At 42.5% G+C, this 16,804-nt stretch overlaps 1 protein-coding gene across 1 annotated transcript; it reads left to right on the forward strand.

The window, feature by feature from the left end:
* The first annotated feature begins 3,506 nt into the window (after positions 1-3,506).
* On the forward strand, positions 3,507-8,798 carry LOC120897361. Its single transcript, XM_040302196.1, has 5 exons — positions 3,507-3,993; positions 6,882-7,044; positions 7,203-7,345; positions 7,816-7,957; positions 8,056-8,798. Exons 1-5 carry the CDS (start codon positions 3,903-3,905, stop codon positions 8,339-8,341), a joined length of 825 nt encoding a protein of 274 aa, XP_040158130.1. The 5' UTR covers positions 3,507-3,902; the 3' UTR covers positions 8,342-8,798.
* Positions 8,799-16,804: the final 8,006 nt, after the last annotated feature.

A 16,804-nucleotide genomic window follows, 5' to 3' on the forward strand; every position in this document is an offset into this window, starting at 1 on the left:
ATTGCCAAACGATTGCAAAATCCTCGAACCCCCTCCCCAACAAAGGCTGATGCAAGCAGTCTATTACACTCCTCGCTCGAGAACGACGACAAACGGTTCGCATAACTTCTCAACAGGCCCGAGTGTGGCCGGGATGATCGTCCTATCGGTCGGCCATAAATAGTGCGAATGGATGGCACTATTCGCTGCCAAGTGTGGCACAGTGCTATTGAAATGAAGTTGTACAATCGAGAAATGCATATCAAGATGCCGTAAATGCATCGTACCAAGAACCAATCGGCATTGCTCCAAGCAGCTCCAACGGCATGGGGAACGTTAATGTAAAATTATATCTTTGGAGATTTGTGAAAGGTAAAAGGAATTAAATAAATATAAGGATATTGCTAGGCATGAAACTTAATGCTAAAAAAAAGCACAATAAACGACACGCCACTTGTTTGAAGTAGTTTTTTGCGCACGATTCTTCAAGTGCTTATTAGCTTTTTTGCCTTTGCTTTATAATGAAAGTGCTGGGTGGATATCGAAGGAAATTAATTTGATTACAATGTTGAACCAACAAACTGTACAAAAAAGCTGCATCGCCAATCAATTATCGTTGGATTTCGCTTCACATCGAGGCTATAAAAAATGCATCCAAATCTCAACGACGAAAAGGAAAGGAAAAAATGTACTTCAATTATCTAATGAACGAGCTGAGCTGAGCTGAAAAAGAAAGTTTTCGTACGTTTTGCGTAGGAAACCGATCCGACCCGTTTCCATACTGGAATGCAATCAATATTTTCCGATATCAATACACGAGGGCGTATAGCATTAAGCAGAAAACGTCTTAACAATCATGCGAAAGAAAAAGTACTCAAAGCATGCACAAAGCACCAAATGTTTCATTGTCGTTTCATATGAAAAAAGAAGTTTAATTTGAAAACAATGTGTTTCCGAGAATTGAGATTTTTTTGTTTACCGGAATGGATATTTTGCTACCCCGTGTCCTCTCAGCTGGACGCTAACTGACTATGGAGTCGGACTGGTAGGTATCCCTTTTTTAACAGCTACTCTTGTATTTCATGCTCCACCAGCAAAACAAAATACGAAGAATGGAAAACTCAACCAGTTATAAGCGTTAAGCTGAAAAAATGTGGACATAACAGACAGTAAACATCCTCCCGCTCTCTCCCGTTCCCGTTTGAGGCATGCTGCCTCGTTCGATGCCGACCCGATACAAACGAAGGAAAACCGATACCGACGGGTGGAGTTGGGTGTGAAAAATCGCTTTCCAAATATCGTCCGTATTTATGTGTCGTTTTTCGTCCTCCGATTCTCGGATATTGATTGCCCAGCATGGACCATGGACGCAGGCACACGGACGGGCACGAACGAACTTGAGAGCGCATTTCCCGTCTCGATGATATTTGAGTGGAATCGTTTAATGGAGAGGGGAGGGGGCATGGTTCGGAAATGCCTCAACAATCCTTCCCTTCTTCTTCTTCTTCTGCTTCTTCTTCTTTCTCCTTGTTGTAGGACAAACCGCAAGAGCTATACCGTTTCGAGTGACGCACTCTCAGACCGGCTGGTGAACCGTCGTGTCCCTCACTGACCTGTCGTTTTGCTCCCGTCCAACTGGTGCTGTCATCACTGGCGCGCGCGATTTCTGTCTGCTGTCACGCACGCGACAGTCAATTCTGTTGACAGTGAAATTAATCCGATTTTCCAACGTAGTAAAGCAATCGCGGCATGGCGGAAACGAAGGCGAATCGCGGATATCGTGATCGGGTCAAAACGTCACTAATTTAGTTCTACGAATCCGTTTGTGCTAGGCGAAACGACTTTGCGGGCACAGCACAAAGCATAAGGAAAAACGTGGTAAAATTTAATTAACTTCATGCTTTGATCCGCGACTGCTGTGATGAGAAAAAGCTGCCGGAACAAACGTGTCAACAAGTGTTCTTTATCATTGTCAGCACACTACAGTAGGCCATGCGGCAGGGTGTGCGTTCTTTGGTGTTTCCTCCTTCCAACTTGTAAGAAGAAAAACGGGGAAAAGCTCATTTTAATTGGTATCGGAAATGGGCTTTACAACCCTTATCAATTTTATTAGAGCAGCAAGAATGGAATATAGCAAGGTATTGCACCAGCCGACAATATTGCGCGCTTGTTTGTCAGATGCTTTTTGCAATGGCTCAAAAGCTGCTTAATGGCTTAAGATTATCCCTCGCATGTTACTAATTCCTGTAATTACATATGAACTGGCATGCCTTTTTTAAACTCTATTTCCTTTTTTTAAGGCCCCTTTTTTAGAATGTAACAACGCTTTTGAAGTTTGCTTTTCGAAGAATTGCTCATCAATTTTCGGAGGTTTTCTTATCAAAATAAGAAACAAAGTAAACACTTTCTGTACGATACAGCCTATTGACTCATCTATCGGTACGACCTTAAAGCAAAAAAAAGCAGCACATTTATTGATTGTTACTAGCACGACTGCTGTACAATTAATCTTTGGCTCGTACTTGTGACGTTCGATTTGTCTGAGCCCTGTTCAATAGCTCCTTCACTCGATATTGTTTTATGCTGCATCATTCACACGAAGGTGGAAGGTGCAACAGGAACCATCGAAGATGTCTTTCCTTCAATGCGAGACAGTTAGTAGCATGTGATGACCTAAAAAAACAAAGCTTCTGAAAGAGGCAGTGAGTAAGCGTCCCATAACGAGTATGTAATGATGGGTAGCTTACTCATCGCTTTTCGAGTTGATTCCATCATTGCTGTGCACTTTCGTACTTTAGTATTGACAAATAATCTAAACGGCTTATGACATAACTATATTACTCTCCACTTAATGTTCAACAATGAGCTGTATTTAAAATGTTAAGACTCTTTGTACATTATTTATTATCCTTGAAATTGCTTGATTTATATTTTTGTAAATCATTGCATTATTGTTTGAAAATAAATTAAATGATAAAATACAAAGAAGAGCAACAATTCAGCAGGAATGGAAACAAATATTGTTAAGAAGTACAATTGCTTGGACGTATTAAAAGCATTCTGTAAGTTTATCTGTGTGTTCAACGTAATCAAGTGAATTGATTCAAGCGTAATTAAAATGCATGTAAACAAGGCATTTTCATCATCCTCTGATTACTCCGCCTGTTCTTGAGATGGAGTTAAAGCATTCTTCGTAAACGGAACCATCATCGTGTGCGATTTGAGAGTGATTTAATGCGATTCAAACCGTTGCCGGATTATCTTAAATAAATTATTTATTTCCGGTCTAGAAAGTAACTCTAATCGAATTCCCTTTAAAACATTCAAACAATTCAATAGACATCCGCACCGGCATATTTGCATTAGCTTAAGGAATTCCTTGTGCGCTTCCTAGCAACGCCGAAGCGAAGAGTGTGAGTGTCGAGCACGAAAGCTCTGCGGGGCTCTCGGCGAGAACTCATGAGCGCTTCCCTTCACTGGCTATTTAGTACAGCATCCTATCAACCGAGCGCGTCAGTTATCCTTCAGCAGTGCTTGCTTACTCATCTCCACTAAACACGGCCCACTTCCTGCGGGCGGAGCAGATTGACTCGTGTGCGTGGCGATGTTTATTGAGCCGGTACGCAGATACACCGGCCGTCCGTCGGTGCTTTGTGATGTGATTTATGCTAAACGTTGCAAGTAGCCCGCTTAAACCGCTTGGAATACCATTAAAAAGAAAGAGATATCCTTAAAAAATGGACACTTCAAAGTGAGACTGCGAGGGTGTAGTGCAGAAGGAATTGCGGAAAAGTAAAAGGACTGTTTGGCTGGCCGTGCAAGATAAAAGACCGAGTGTTTCGTTGTGGATACACACGCAAAAAAGTATTCATGTGCAAATAGTGTAGCGCGTGTGAGTGAGGGTGTGTTTTTTTCGTTCAACCATGAACACGAGCACGTGGTACGGTTTAAGGATGATGGGCTTTAAAATTTGGATATTCGGTGTATTTATGCTGACGGTGATGTGTCGTTGTGGTAAGTGTTTTCCCTAGGCGCCGGGAGGGCTACTCTCGCCTCGTTGGATTTATTCCTTCGTTAATTATGTGACGATGGGGAGGACTACCGACCTTCCAGGAATTGGACTCCGGTGGTTCAGGGACTCCCGCAATTAATCTGCCTCTGTATCCCTACTTAATGAGGCAAAAAAGGTAGCAGGCAGCGAAAGTGCCCAAGGTTTGTTAAGCGGATTATGGGGAGCGCGGCAAACGGGCAATGAAAGTTCGGCACAAAGACATTTTGTAAGTCAAGTCAAAGTTTGGGCTGTCCAGATGGCATGGTTTGGCGGTCGATTAGGCTTGTTAAAAACTATTTCCAGAAATGTGGGAAACGTTTCGGAGAATCACGCGGCCTTGGCTTGGTGGTGGTTATTTTTGTCTGTAATTTCGTCAAGTCGTGGCAAGAGTAAGTTAAATTTGTACGAAAGGTTAACATAACACCGCTAAGTGCAGCCTTTTATTGCTAAGCGCAAACTTTTTAATTGAGCCCTTTCAAGACTTAAAGAGTCGTTTTTTTCTTCTTCTCAATATTAGATTGATGCTTGCATCCATTAGCGCAAACATGGAAACAAACCGTGTTGCCTATAAATAAAACCCACTTTTGTGTCTTGCAAATTGCATGCCTTTAGGCTGTTTTGATTGACAGGTTACTTAATTTGTTTAACTCCTTTGAGTCGACCGGCATCAAAGTGTGCGCTGCTTCGCTTCGCAGCAAACGCCTAAAGTTATGCAGGTCGCCACTCCGCTGCGGTTTACTAATTACCATTTCGTACGAATTTTTATTCGCGTGCCGTTGAGCGCTCTGTTGTGCATTAATGAGTTACTTCAAAGGACCTTGGAGGAGGATTGGCTTTTATGTGCTGCAAGTTTTGATTCATCAAATGGTCCCACTCACCTTGGCCGGTACGTGTGTGACACCACAACAGCACGAGCAATTAGCATTAATTTGTTATTAATGGTTTAATTTTACACAGTATGCGTTACACAAATCATCCCACCATCTAATTAACACCAGAACGAGTAATTAAAGAATTAAAAAGTATCAACAATAAGTCGTAAACCATAAGCCACGTAAACGGTGAAGAATTTGAGCTTAAGTTTCATTTTATTTTAAGGTTAAGCGAATTATTATGTACTTCAGAGAACTAGTTAGCTTCAGAGCACGCTATACGTTTTCATTACATATCATCAAATATAAAGCCATAATACGATTATAGAAAGCATATTGCCCATAAAACCTATCATCGTTTCATCAGCCATTAAATCCATCAAGGGAAAATCGTTGATCTGGAGCCTTTGAAAGTCAAAAGTACAGCGTGTGCCATGTTTACCATTAATGCGAAGAAGGGATCGTGGTTTAATTTATTTTTGATAGCAACATGCTTCCATTCTTCAACCAAACTTTGCCCCAAAATTGCGTCTGCTAAGCAGATCAAATACATGTTTAATGGTTTTGCCCACACGCACCTACCTTTCTATGCCTCCCACTGAGCCGGCAATGGTTTATCTCCTACCCGAATCAAGCAAAAAAGGTCAACAATTCCATTTTGAAACTTCTTGTCGGTGGCGTTCTTCGATGAATACGCTCGTGTTTCATATTTTTATACACTCGCTGATTCCTGAAACCCGTTAGGATTGTGAAAAATCAAAATGCGTGGCTGTGTTTGTCGGTAAAAGCACACACACACAAGCGACGCTCAGCTGCACGTGCTACGGTTCGTCTATTTGGCCCCTGGTCTGGGCACTTTCTCCAGGGTGTGAGTGGTGATGTTTCCATTTAATTTCGATCGAGGTGGAAATTATGTATACAGCACGTGGAAGGTGGTATAATGGTAACCAGGAGAATTTTCCCATTTTTATTTCGGAGAAATTATGTTTAATAAACAGTATCGAATCAATCACCTTGATCGGATTCTGCTTCAGTGGAGTGACTGTTGCAGAGCACAACACAATTCCTTTTATGTTTCAATGGAAAGGGTAAATGATCTGGACTGCTAAATGGGTTAATTAACCCATATGGCCTAATTAACCCTAAATGGGTTAACGCACAAATACAAACACTTGGGTGCAAGATTACACTAATTAAATGAGTATTTACGGGATAAGGGGTTTTTTTCACACAGCCCTGAAAACATCGAATCAATGCTGTTTCAGCTGCAATGCTGTTAATAATTAACACAAATATGACACAAAAAATGGATTCAGATGCATAACACAAGCATGCCCTTGTTCAATGTGTTTATTCAAACAGTCTGTTATAATATGTTTATATGTAACTTTATATTGCCGGCCACTGTAGATATATTACCTTTATAAATACTAGACAAAGCATCTACTGCCTAGTAATGAATGTTTGAATAACAATAAATTAGTTGTAACAGTTTGTGTGGAAATTCTGTTCGAATTATTAACTGTACGGAGGACTCCATCACAAATCGTACCAAATTGCCTAAAAACGAAACAATATTAAATTGCTCGTTGTGTTCTGAATCGCCCTACCTTCTTCCTAATTGTCCAAAGAAATAACTTAACTTCGTCCAAACCTTCCACGAAGCGGGTATGGATGGATGTGACAAAGTGTTAACCTTCATTAACACTCTCGAACAACATTAGCTGTCTACGCTGGTTAGCAACTTGGGTGATGGCTAAAGATTGAACAACATTGCCCCTTAAAGAGCTCACTCGATGCTGTTTCATTGCCCTTGGGATGTTATGGACGAAGTAGTATAGTATTTATTATTTGCCGAACTGAAGCTCTTAGTTCTCATTGCTCTCTCGTTGTGTTCTCTCGAACCTATTACTGATCTCAATAAAAAATAAAGTTCCTAACAATTCTATACCCTAACAATCGATTCCATTCCATTCCAGCGACTGCTCAAACGCTGTCAGCCCCACTGCCCGAGCCGGTCTGTGGCCAGATCTCGCAAATGCTGGACAGCTGCTTCCGCAACTCCTCCCCAACGATTGCCGTCGAGCTGCTGTACTCGGTCAAGATACCGGACACGGTGGAAGAAATTAGCGACCGGTGTCTGTAAGTCTGTGCTCCTTTACTTGTCGGCGCCCCTTTGTTTTGGGTCAACCAGCGTAGACTCTGAAGCCCGGAATGTTTGCGATTCGCACGAAGAAGTGTAATGAATGTTTTCCTTCCGCTTTCTCTCTCTCTCTCTCTCTCTCTCCCACACCGCACAGACTGTTCAACCGGGGCATGGAATGCGTTCAGCACTATCTGAACGTGTGCGTCGACCAGCAGGAGCGCAAAATCATCGAAAATGAGGTGTACGGAGCGAAACGATTGTACGAGTTCCTGTGCGGGGACCGCTCGTTTCAGCAGGGTAAGCAAGAACCTAACCACTTAGTGAGTGAAAGCAGGGAAGGAAAGAAACTAACAGAGTGTGGGAAAGGAAGGATTCTTTGTCAGTGGATTGGCGCACTTGATAAAAGCTTGCTCGCTGAAGGAATGGCACGTGCATGAAATCTAGACATTAATCAAACCGTTAGATGCTTGGAGCTTCTAACCACCCCCCACCAAACCCACCGGTTATCCGGATAAGCTTGGGTTAAGAATGGAGAGCCTTTTAAGAATGGGCCAAGCAGCACCTTCCCGTTTCCTAGCGATGTTTAAAATAGATTAAATTATGTTCCACTTGATGTTGAAGACGGGGATTTCAACAAGCATTCAAACTCATTTTCACAAGCTACAATGAACCTCGATCGAGCTGTCGATCGTGCGGTCCTTAATCATTTCCCACCGATTGCACAGCGCATTAAGCACCTGTTTAAATTCCCTTTTTCTCCCTTCCAGAGTTTCTGCGGCATCGAGAATGCTTTCAGCACGTCCATCGCGACTGGGACGCGTGTTCTGGCAAGTTTATCAGCATTCTCAAGGAGGAAATGTCCAAAACGACCAAACAATCGATGAATCTCCAGTACATGCACTTTTGCTGGTAATGGCACTCAGCCGGCACACGGTCAGGAAATTCAATTCATCCCTGTCCAATTACTTTTTCTCCCCTTCCCCCATTTCTTTCTTTTGCTGCTCCAGCGCCCGGTACGGGTATGAAAAGTGTGTCTACAACAGTGCCCGCTACAAGTGCCGGAATGATTCGGCCCTTTTCCTGCGTACCGTCGCGAAGCTGCTGTCCACCGACAGACACTTCCTGAACTGTGATAAGATCGAGCACGCGGTCTGCTCGGGTGGGACGGTGCGGTTGGCGTGCTGGAAGCTCACCGCACTAGTGCTGGTAGTGGTGTGGATGATTTCCGTGTCCGTTTTTGACTGGCGATCCTTCGGCCCAGTTGCCAACCGCCTCCAGTTGGGTATGGTTTAGGTGGGTATTAGCATCGGTTAGCATGCAGGCCGCTGGCCCATATAGATTGTAAGTGATGCTTGTAGGTATAACAATTGGTGGTTTCAGTTACTGGCTAGGCTTGCGGACACATTGTGCACCGTACAACGTTGTATAAACATATATAAAGAGCCTATAAAATCCACTACATTCTTGTCACAACTCGTAGGTTATTTAAATCATGTTGAACAGCTACACGTTGTATAGGGGTTTTATAAATGCACAACAGTGGGCAGGAAAGTGGACGTCCCCATTGGGACATGTACATCGTTTGAGCGAGTGTGTTTTAAATTGGGCATAAACTGTGTAGTTTGTAAGCGTGCGCACGTGTAGGGAAACAGGCATGTTGTGATACAAATTGCATTCTGTTCGTTGCACTCTTGAATACGAATACGAGATTCGTTTGCAAATTTTAAATAAATATATGTCATTAAATGGACGACCAAATGGTGTGTGTGTGTGTTTGTGTGAGTGAGAGCTAGCTTGAAAGAAATTATTACTTACATAAGGCGTCAATTATTGTTCTATTTTTGGCAGGTCCCTGGGTTGCTCAATTTGTTTGCGATTGACTAGCGCCTGAAAGTAGACAATTGTATATAAATCAATTATTTGCCTATTCGAGTATGTTTGTATATGTGTATGTTTGAAAAGCTCACAAAATCAGTATGGAACATAAATCATTAAATTGTTAAAGCTATAAGCTAAGCTAGGTTGCAGGCAAAGCTAACAAATGCATTGCATACCTTCAGGCGCTTAGTTGCGGCAGGATGAAATGGACAATGATATCGGACATTGTTTTGCGCTCTTATAAGTTTTTCTTACATTTCAATATGGTAAAAGCTCTTTGGCTTACATGCGCCTAATAACGTTATAGATTTAGGGTAACATCAAAATTGCTTAATCAACCCATTAATGACCAGCGTGTTAAATTTCATAAAGAAATCTATCCCTTCGTGTTGTCTAATTCAACCCAAAGTGTATATTTTATGTGTGTAACACGATTGCACGATTATTTCTATTGCCTTAAATTTAATGTTTTCAATTTCTTAAACTATTTCTCAAAAGCATGTAAATCTACGCATAAGAAGCAACAAAAATATTGAAAAGGAACCGCTAAAAATACAAAATATGGAAAAATTACCTCTGCCCAGACCGGCCAATGGAAAAATTTCAAAATATTCTATTCCAACATTGCAGCTCAAAATAGCTTCTATCGCAACTCAAAATAGCTCCCATCGCAGCTCAATCAGAAACCAATCAAGCTCCAAAAAAAAGCACCACAATCTCAATCTAGGCTACAACTCACCGTTCGAATCGGTACCGCGAATTGCCCAAAATCGGAACCAAAATCGGAACCTGCTCCACTTAACCCACGCGCGCGTTCGCGTACATTTCCGACGCGGTTGTTGTGCTGCTGACCCTTGTGCCCGGCACCCGTCGGTCAATCTACTGCCTGGTTCACTGAAACAAACCCCAGGACGATCACAACAGCACATGGGTGCGAATCAATTGTGCTCGTTGATTATTGTCCAGGAAATGGCGCACACATTTCGGATCAATTTACGATAATTCTATCTACACTACCCGCTAACCCAACCGCTCGCACGTGTCCGGGAAAAGCAATCAGTTTCTAGCCGATGCCCGTGAACTTATTGCATTGCGGGGCAGGCGATGAAAACCCAACCCTTGAAGCGTTAGCCAATGTTTATTGGTGTGGGTTGGCGTGATACGTCGGATTGTTGCCTTACCGACGGATTGAGCTTGTTGTAGCGGAACGGGTTCGAGTGGTGGGTTTTTTTTTTTGACTGGTTTGCTGGTGGAACAGGAGTCTCTTCTGGAAGCCACTAGCTGTTGATGACTGTAGGTGCAATAGTATACAGGTACGATGTACACACAACAACATTTCGCTTGAAGTGGTACTCACATTTAGCTGCGCTCAGCAAATGATTGCTTGGATGCCCCGTGGGCAGTGCTTACAATTTCCATGGAAACTCACCCCACCAGCGGTGCGATGAGTAGAGAGAGAGAGTGATCGTATCAAAATACATCCAACGAGCAATTGTTACTTCTACGCAGCCCACAAAGGATTGGTTGGTCACGTACCGTAAGCGGGGAAAAAAAAGATTTGCTTTCAAAGCGATAAAATGAGAAAGATTTGGCAGAAGAAATAATCTGATATTGTTGTGATTTCTTGTTTGATTTCTTTCAAATGTCCTCAACCCTTCGCTTGCTCCGTTCAGTCCTTCATTGCTCGAAGCATTCGCGATGCAATGTCCGAAACGAGTCTTGGCCGAACGAGCTCACCGTAACACGATATGTCCGAATAAACGAACGAACGCCCGGCGTACGGTGGTCCTGCGGTGAAATGCGTCAAAGATTGATTACTCCCTTGGCGCCCCGAACGATAGTTGATTAGACAGTTTCGCGAAATATTAAATCCCATCCCTGTACGTTGATCCTCCCTGTCTGGAAGGTTAACAGTGGAGGTCAGCCGACTCCCTTTTGTCTCGCTGATGGTGGTGTGTGTGTGCGTGCTGTCGCATTCAGCCTAGCGCGTGAGCTGCTGCGTTCATGGGCGGGGAAGCATGCTAATTTCCACGCGCTTGCGGATCAATTCATCATGCGCGTCAGCGGGACAAATAATGTGCTGCCCTTGGGGGAGCGGTAGGACATGTCCTCTGTTTAGACCTGAAGTGAACGCATCATAACGAACAGAACAGAGTGTGTCGTACGAAAGTCGGGGGAAAGTCTAATTTGCCAATCCAATGCCATTAAGGTACGGGAGCATTATAACTCAACACAGCTGAGCTGAGCGGGTTTTGGTACATACATGCGTGTTTCCGCTTGCTGTCGTTTTGGATTTCATAGGATGGCTTCAACCCGTCACGTCAAATGACAGGTGGAACCGGGAAAGTCTAATTTATGGGCAAACACAATTTAGGGCCTTATCCAGGTTCGGACGTTTAATCAAAAGTCCGTTATGATCACATACTTGCTGTTGCGCATCGCAGGTGTGTAGTTTAGCTTTCTACTATTTTGCTGGGTAGCTGAAAGATGAATTGAAAGGAGGGTCAAAATAATTTACATTTTTAAAACATGTTTTAGTCCTTAAAAGGGTTAAAGTGTATAGAGTGTAATCATGAATACTGAATTCCCTAAAAAGAGTCTGATTGTTGTGTGGTAAGTAGGAATTGAATTGAATCAAAAATTAGGAATAATATTGCTACGATATCGAGAAAAAAAAAACAATTATTTCCAATTTCTGAACGTAAATGGAGCAAAATGATACGATACATTCCGCAACAACGAAAGTGTGTTTCGCGTAATTAAATTTTGGGAGCTACACTTTCTCGCGGAAACTGTTCCAATTCCCCCGGGGGGTTTTACGTACCTGGTCACACGAGGTGTCGGTATATTTTGTGCCGCCAACCCTTTATTTATGCTCGTACAGCTTCGATGGAGCCCGTTCCTAAATCGCGCTGCTGTCTAGCAAACTAAAATCCATCACAGCACAGCCCTTTTCTCCCCGAGGTAGGGACAGTAAAAACAACAGGCATTTGCCTGTTTTGCTGAGGCCGCTGGTAGAGAGTATATTTTTAACACAAAAAAGTAATAATGAAAAGAACAATAAAAATGTTGTACAAAACCCCGCCGACGCCGGATGGGCCGTAATTTTGCACGCTTCGCTGCATGTCCCAAAACTCCCCCCCGGATCGAAGCGTCCCGATAGCAACAAACGGTCACCATCATAAAGCATAAAGCGCGCACCATGAGCACCACAGCACAGGACGACATCGAGTAGTCGACGAGTTGAATAATATTGCTTCCTGTCCGGCACCGGCAGCGGCAACCCTTTCCGATGGCCATGCAAGGGGGTCGTGGAGGAGAAAGAGGAAGAAGAGTGGGTCAAGCTTTCACTATAGACATGCCAGCACACGTGCACACACACACACACACACACACACACACACACACACACACACACACACACACACACACACACACACACACACACACACACACACACACACACATACATACACAGGGAGGAAATTGAGCGACATATAATTCAGTTTTCACTCGCTTCTTTCCGCTTTCTGACACATCCAGGTTCAGGTGCAGCAGCTCTGTGAGCAGTAGAAAATAGAGTATATGCACAAAACGGGCACGTTCGATTTAAAACATAAATAAAGCGCTTTAAAAACGATCGCTTTGGAAAGCAATTAATCTTACCTAGCTAGTATACTCTGTCAATGGGGAGTTTTACGATCCTAGCCAGTTGTTTTACGTGGAGTTTGACAGTTGGCGGCAGAAATCATGTCAAAACTCCAAACAAAACCACACGCAAAACTAGCCTCAGTATTTCTGCTTCTTCTTTTGTGGAGCAGGATGTAGTTGTCTATGTTTTATAAAGCCTATGCCTTATTAAGCCATATTCAAAGACTTACCACAGCGGTTAAAAAAGCTTTAAGGGTTTCGACTACTCGAGTCATATTCGTACTTCTCCAACGCTGGGGACGTTGTATTTGTGCTGTTTTCTTGTTGATTCTTCTGACATATCAATGTTGTGTTTATGTTTTGTCATTCAAAGTGATAATTATAATTATGATTATAATCGAATCACGATTATAATTGTGTATGCATTCGATTACAGTAGAGCGCCGTTTATCCGGGCTCATCGGGACTTGACCTTGCTCGGATATTCGAATAACACGGATAATGAGTCAAAGAATATATTTAAATAGAAAATCTTGATTTTTGTTTCAAATATATCTTTTTTTTATTTTACAAATGAGCAAATTTCTATTAACTTTATGTTTTTCCAATGAGAATATTTGAAATTTAACATGAATTGTAGTGTTTTTTTAATACAATGTGCTCTGATAACAGTTTTATTAAATAAAAACTATCGTCCTCAGAACGCAATGACACCTGTCATTTCTCAACAGCACGGATAAACGGATAACCGGATAAAAAATACCCACATAGATGGCGCTTCACTTTATTTGTTTTATTATGTTACCAGTGTCGGACAAGTAAATCTTCTCTGATACTAGGATATAGCTGTCTTGCCTCAGTATTTCAGCCTGAAAAGTATGTAAACAAACTCCCGTCTCGTCGTAGACTCAATCAGGTTGACTCATGGATGATTGTATTTTTTTTCCTGCAGCATAAAGAGTTTGTTAAGTAAGGTAAAAAAACTGTTTGAATAAATATTTTGAAATTGATTATAAGTATTTCAAAAACCCCATTTCAAAACCCAAAACCCCCAAAAAGAAAACAAAGCGATTTTAAAATGCATCGTGTTGTGATCACAAATGGTGCAATCCAATATGGCGGGCTGTAACTGTCAAACTGATACAGCCTGGATGATGAATATTGTTCCACTGACATGCTGCCATTTTCAGCTTGTTGGCTTGAAACAGCAAACGGTGCAATGCAAGGTGATTGTAAAAAATATCAATAATCATACGTGTTTCGATTGAACACAGCCAGGATGATGGTTTATCGTTTGATGCATCCCTAAGCAAAGTAATGCTGATTCTCTTTGCTTTAAACATTTAATTAGCACAATATTGCGCTATTTATGACATCCTTGTTCATTGGAAAAGAATGCATTACTACAAGGGGATTTGAAATGTATGTTCTTGTTCTTGTTCCTTTCAATACTCCCCAACAATGTCTGTTGTCTGCGACCAGCGAGCGATACACAAAAACACCCTGCCGCAGGTGCTTTCAGCCAGCTAAAATAGCAAATAATAATGCCAGCAACATAGGCTAGAGACATTGTGTTTGGGAAAGCCACTTGTTCTACAAGTTTAAGCACGAACGACAACAACAAAAAAGCCATGTATTCCATTAGCAAAGTCCGAGCGAAGTTTAATGAGGGATAACGAGGGCGCCCTTACCATTCCTTTGACCGGCTGGTTTCACTTAAAGCCCGGCGATGGTAAACCTTCCCAAACGCTTTACGATTTTAATGATGAATTAAACGCTCCTTTCAAGTGGAGCACGCGTGACGTTCGTTCGTTGGTTTTGACAATAGAAATAAATGGGAGGAATGTGAGTGAATTCGTGAAAAGAAACGAAACACCTTTATACCTTATAAATCCAGCGGGATTGATTCAACGAACCGGCTACAATGCTTAGTAATAAGTTGTACTAAGAACCGGGTTGTTCAGCATCGTTTATCACAGCTAACGGTTTTTTTTCGCCGCAAAATGTACTGCATTTTTTACACCCTTATCGTTGCTGCTTATGTATTTCGTAAAAGAAACTGTTTTCTTGTGAAAACTAATTGTGTGGAGTTTTTATTGTTTTTTCTGGCAACACTGGAAGGAGTCCGGAACTCTTCAGCCTGCAATAATAACACAGGCGCATTCGCGTGAAATGAAAATGTCCTAGAGCTTGGTGCAGGAAATGTTAGCTGAACGGTTCACCGAACAGCGCGTGTCCCTTGGTGGGTGAGATTCTCATTTATTCCTCCTATCAAAAACAACCACATTAAGTGTGTGAGTGTGTCCTTCCGTTGTTGTGACATGCAATGATGCTAAAGCATGAAAAAGAATCCCCAAAAACATGGGAAACAAACCGTGAGATGCCTTAACTCAAGAAATGCTGTCGTGCCCATTAAAGTCGTGACAGCACAGCGTGCGATTGACTTCTCCGTAAAATCTACCCACCGCAACGCAAACGAAGGTCAAAACTGACCAGGTCCACACATCATCGCGCACTCGGGGGGAAGGGGACGTATTTGTAATTTCATCTTTTCCACCACGTTGCACTTCAATGTTCCGGACCATGCCAATGTTGGCCCGAACCAACGGCAAAGGAAACAAATGGTGACCGTTCCAGGAGGATACGCTAATGGTCCCTAAAGCAATCAAATCAATCAAGGTCACCGACCGGACGTACTCAACACACCGTACATCATCATTGGCGAGCTGCACCGTACATCCATCCTGTCCGCTTGCCTGTTTTTTTCCGGTGGAAAAGAGGGCCAGGGAATGCTGGGAACCAATTCAAAATTAATATTAAAACATTCACCACGTGCGCCGTCCGCTGTCCGCCGTGTTGACAGGGTCGTGTGTGAAATGTTTCAGTGAACCTGGTTTAAAAAGAGGAAGGTGGACATGTTGGGAATTTTTAATATTAATTTTTATGCTTCACTGGGCAACTATAATTTTATTGCTTGAAATGTTGGAAAATGGTAAAAATACGAGTATAGCAAACAAAGGATTAATAAATGAATTTTCGTTCACATAGCTCCGGATAGTTCTTTATCAACGATCAAACAAGATTGCCAGAATTTTCGTGTAATAGGAAAGGAACGCAAACATGTAAATTGACTTTTTTAACGTTTTTTCTGAAGGAAAAATATCACTTAATTGGAAGATGTTCCAAATGTGAACTTCCAAAAGACTTTTGAAGGATCTTTCCCCTGGGGAACAAATATTAATATTCCTCTCAAAAGTTGTTATCATACATCTTGCATTTGCTTCCCCTGGAACGACTCCTGGACGGATCATGGCAAACAAAGTTTGTCTTTCATATTTTGCTAATATACTTTCCTCTATTATCCTTTTTTTCTCTCTCTCTCTCTCTCTACTTATGGCACATTTTGGGCGACCCTTTTCTAAATCTTCATCGACCACGCGGCCAGGGCAAAAACCAAAATCTAACCGCAATCAGTTAAATCTTCTTGCTTGCTAGCACACCCAAAACCAAAACTTTCCGCCAACACGAACGGCATAAACCGTTTGCCAGTCCTTTTCATCTTGCAGCTGAGTAAAGCCTTTTCTTTCATTTCGCCCCACACACCAAACCTTTTCCATCGCCAGAGCAATCTTTTGCTGCAGTTTGTGAAAGCAGCCGCCAAGGAAATGAAATTTATGTCAACGCAATGATGCATTTCCTTGGCTGCGGCCGCGCCACCGGAAGGATTCACCCGATGCCAAGTGACAGGAAGTGTGCACAATTTAATAGCTCGCCTCTTTCCACCAACGCCTGAGGATTGATAAAAGTGCACGAAGTGTTACGGTCGCACAAGACACGGGCTCACCTGCAAACAGGATATCAAACATCTGCGATGGCCTTTTAGAGCGAACTGTCTAGTGAAAGAAGAAGCTAGAGCTAGAAAGCTTACAGCAACAGAAGGAAGCTGTTCTAGGGTGATGGTTGTGACCGAATCAAGCGTGACCCCTCTGGCTGGCGGGGTTGAAAAGTTTCTGAACTGTGGCAGGAACCTGTTAAAGTACACCTTTTCTCTCTTCAGCCCGTACGAGACCGCAAAAAAATATATTTTAAAATTCACTTTATCCCACAGTGCTGCTCGGTACACCTCGGTACACCGCACACACACACGCGTGGCAAGGGAAAATTAGAACCCCAGTGGGGCGATTTATGGTGTTCCGTGCATCCGTACCATGTTGCTGGGAGAGACAG

The sequence above is a fragment of the Anopheles arabiensis genome, chromosome 2, assembly GCF_016920715.1.
Source record: "Anopheles arabiensis isolate DONGOLA chromosome 2, AaraD3, whole genome shotgun sequence".
Classification (NCBI taxonomy): Eukaryota; Metazoa; Arthropoda; class Insecta; order Diptera; family Culicidae; genus Anopheles; species Anopheles arabiensis.

Bases quoted from the DNA above. Each gene is read 5' to 3' on its own strand.
- LOC120897361 (XM_040302196.1), top strand. From the start codon at position 3,903: ATGAACACGAGCACGTGGTACGGTTTAAGGATGATGGGCTTTAAAATT. The intron at 3,994-6,881 runs GTAAGTGTTTTC...ATTCCATTCCAG, and splicing joins GACGGTGATGTGTCGTTGTG to CGACTGCTCAAACGCTGTCA. The intron at 7,346-7,815 runs GTAAGCAAGAAC...TCTCCCTTCCAG, and splicing joins GGACCGCTCGTTTCAGCAGG to AGTTTCTGCGGCATCGAGAA.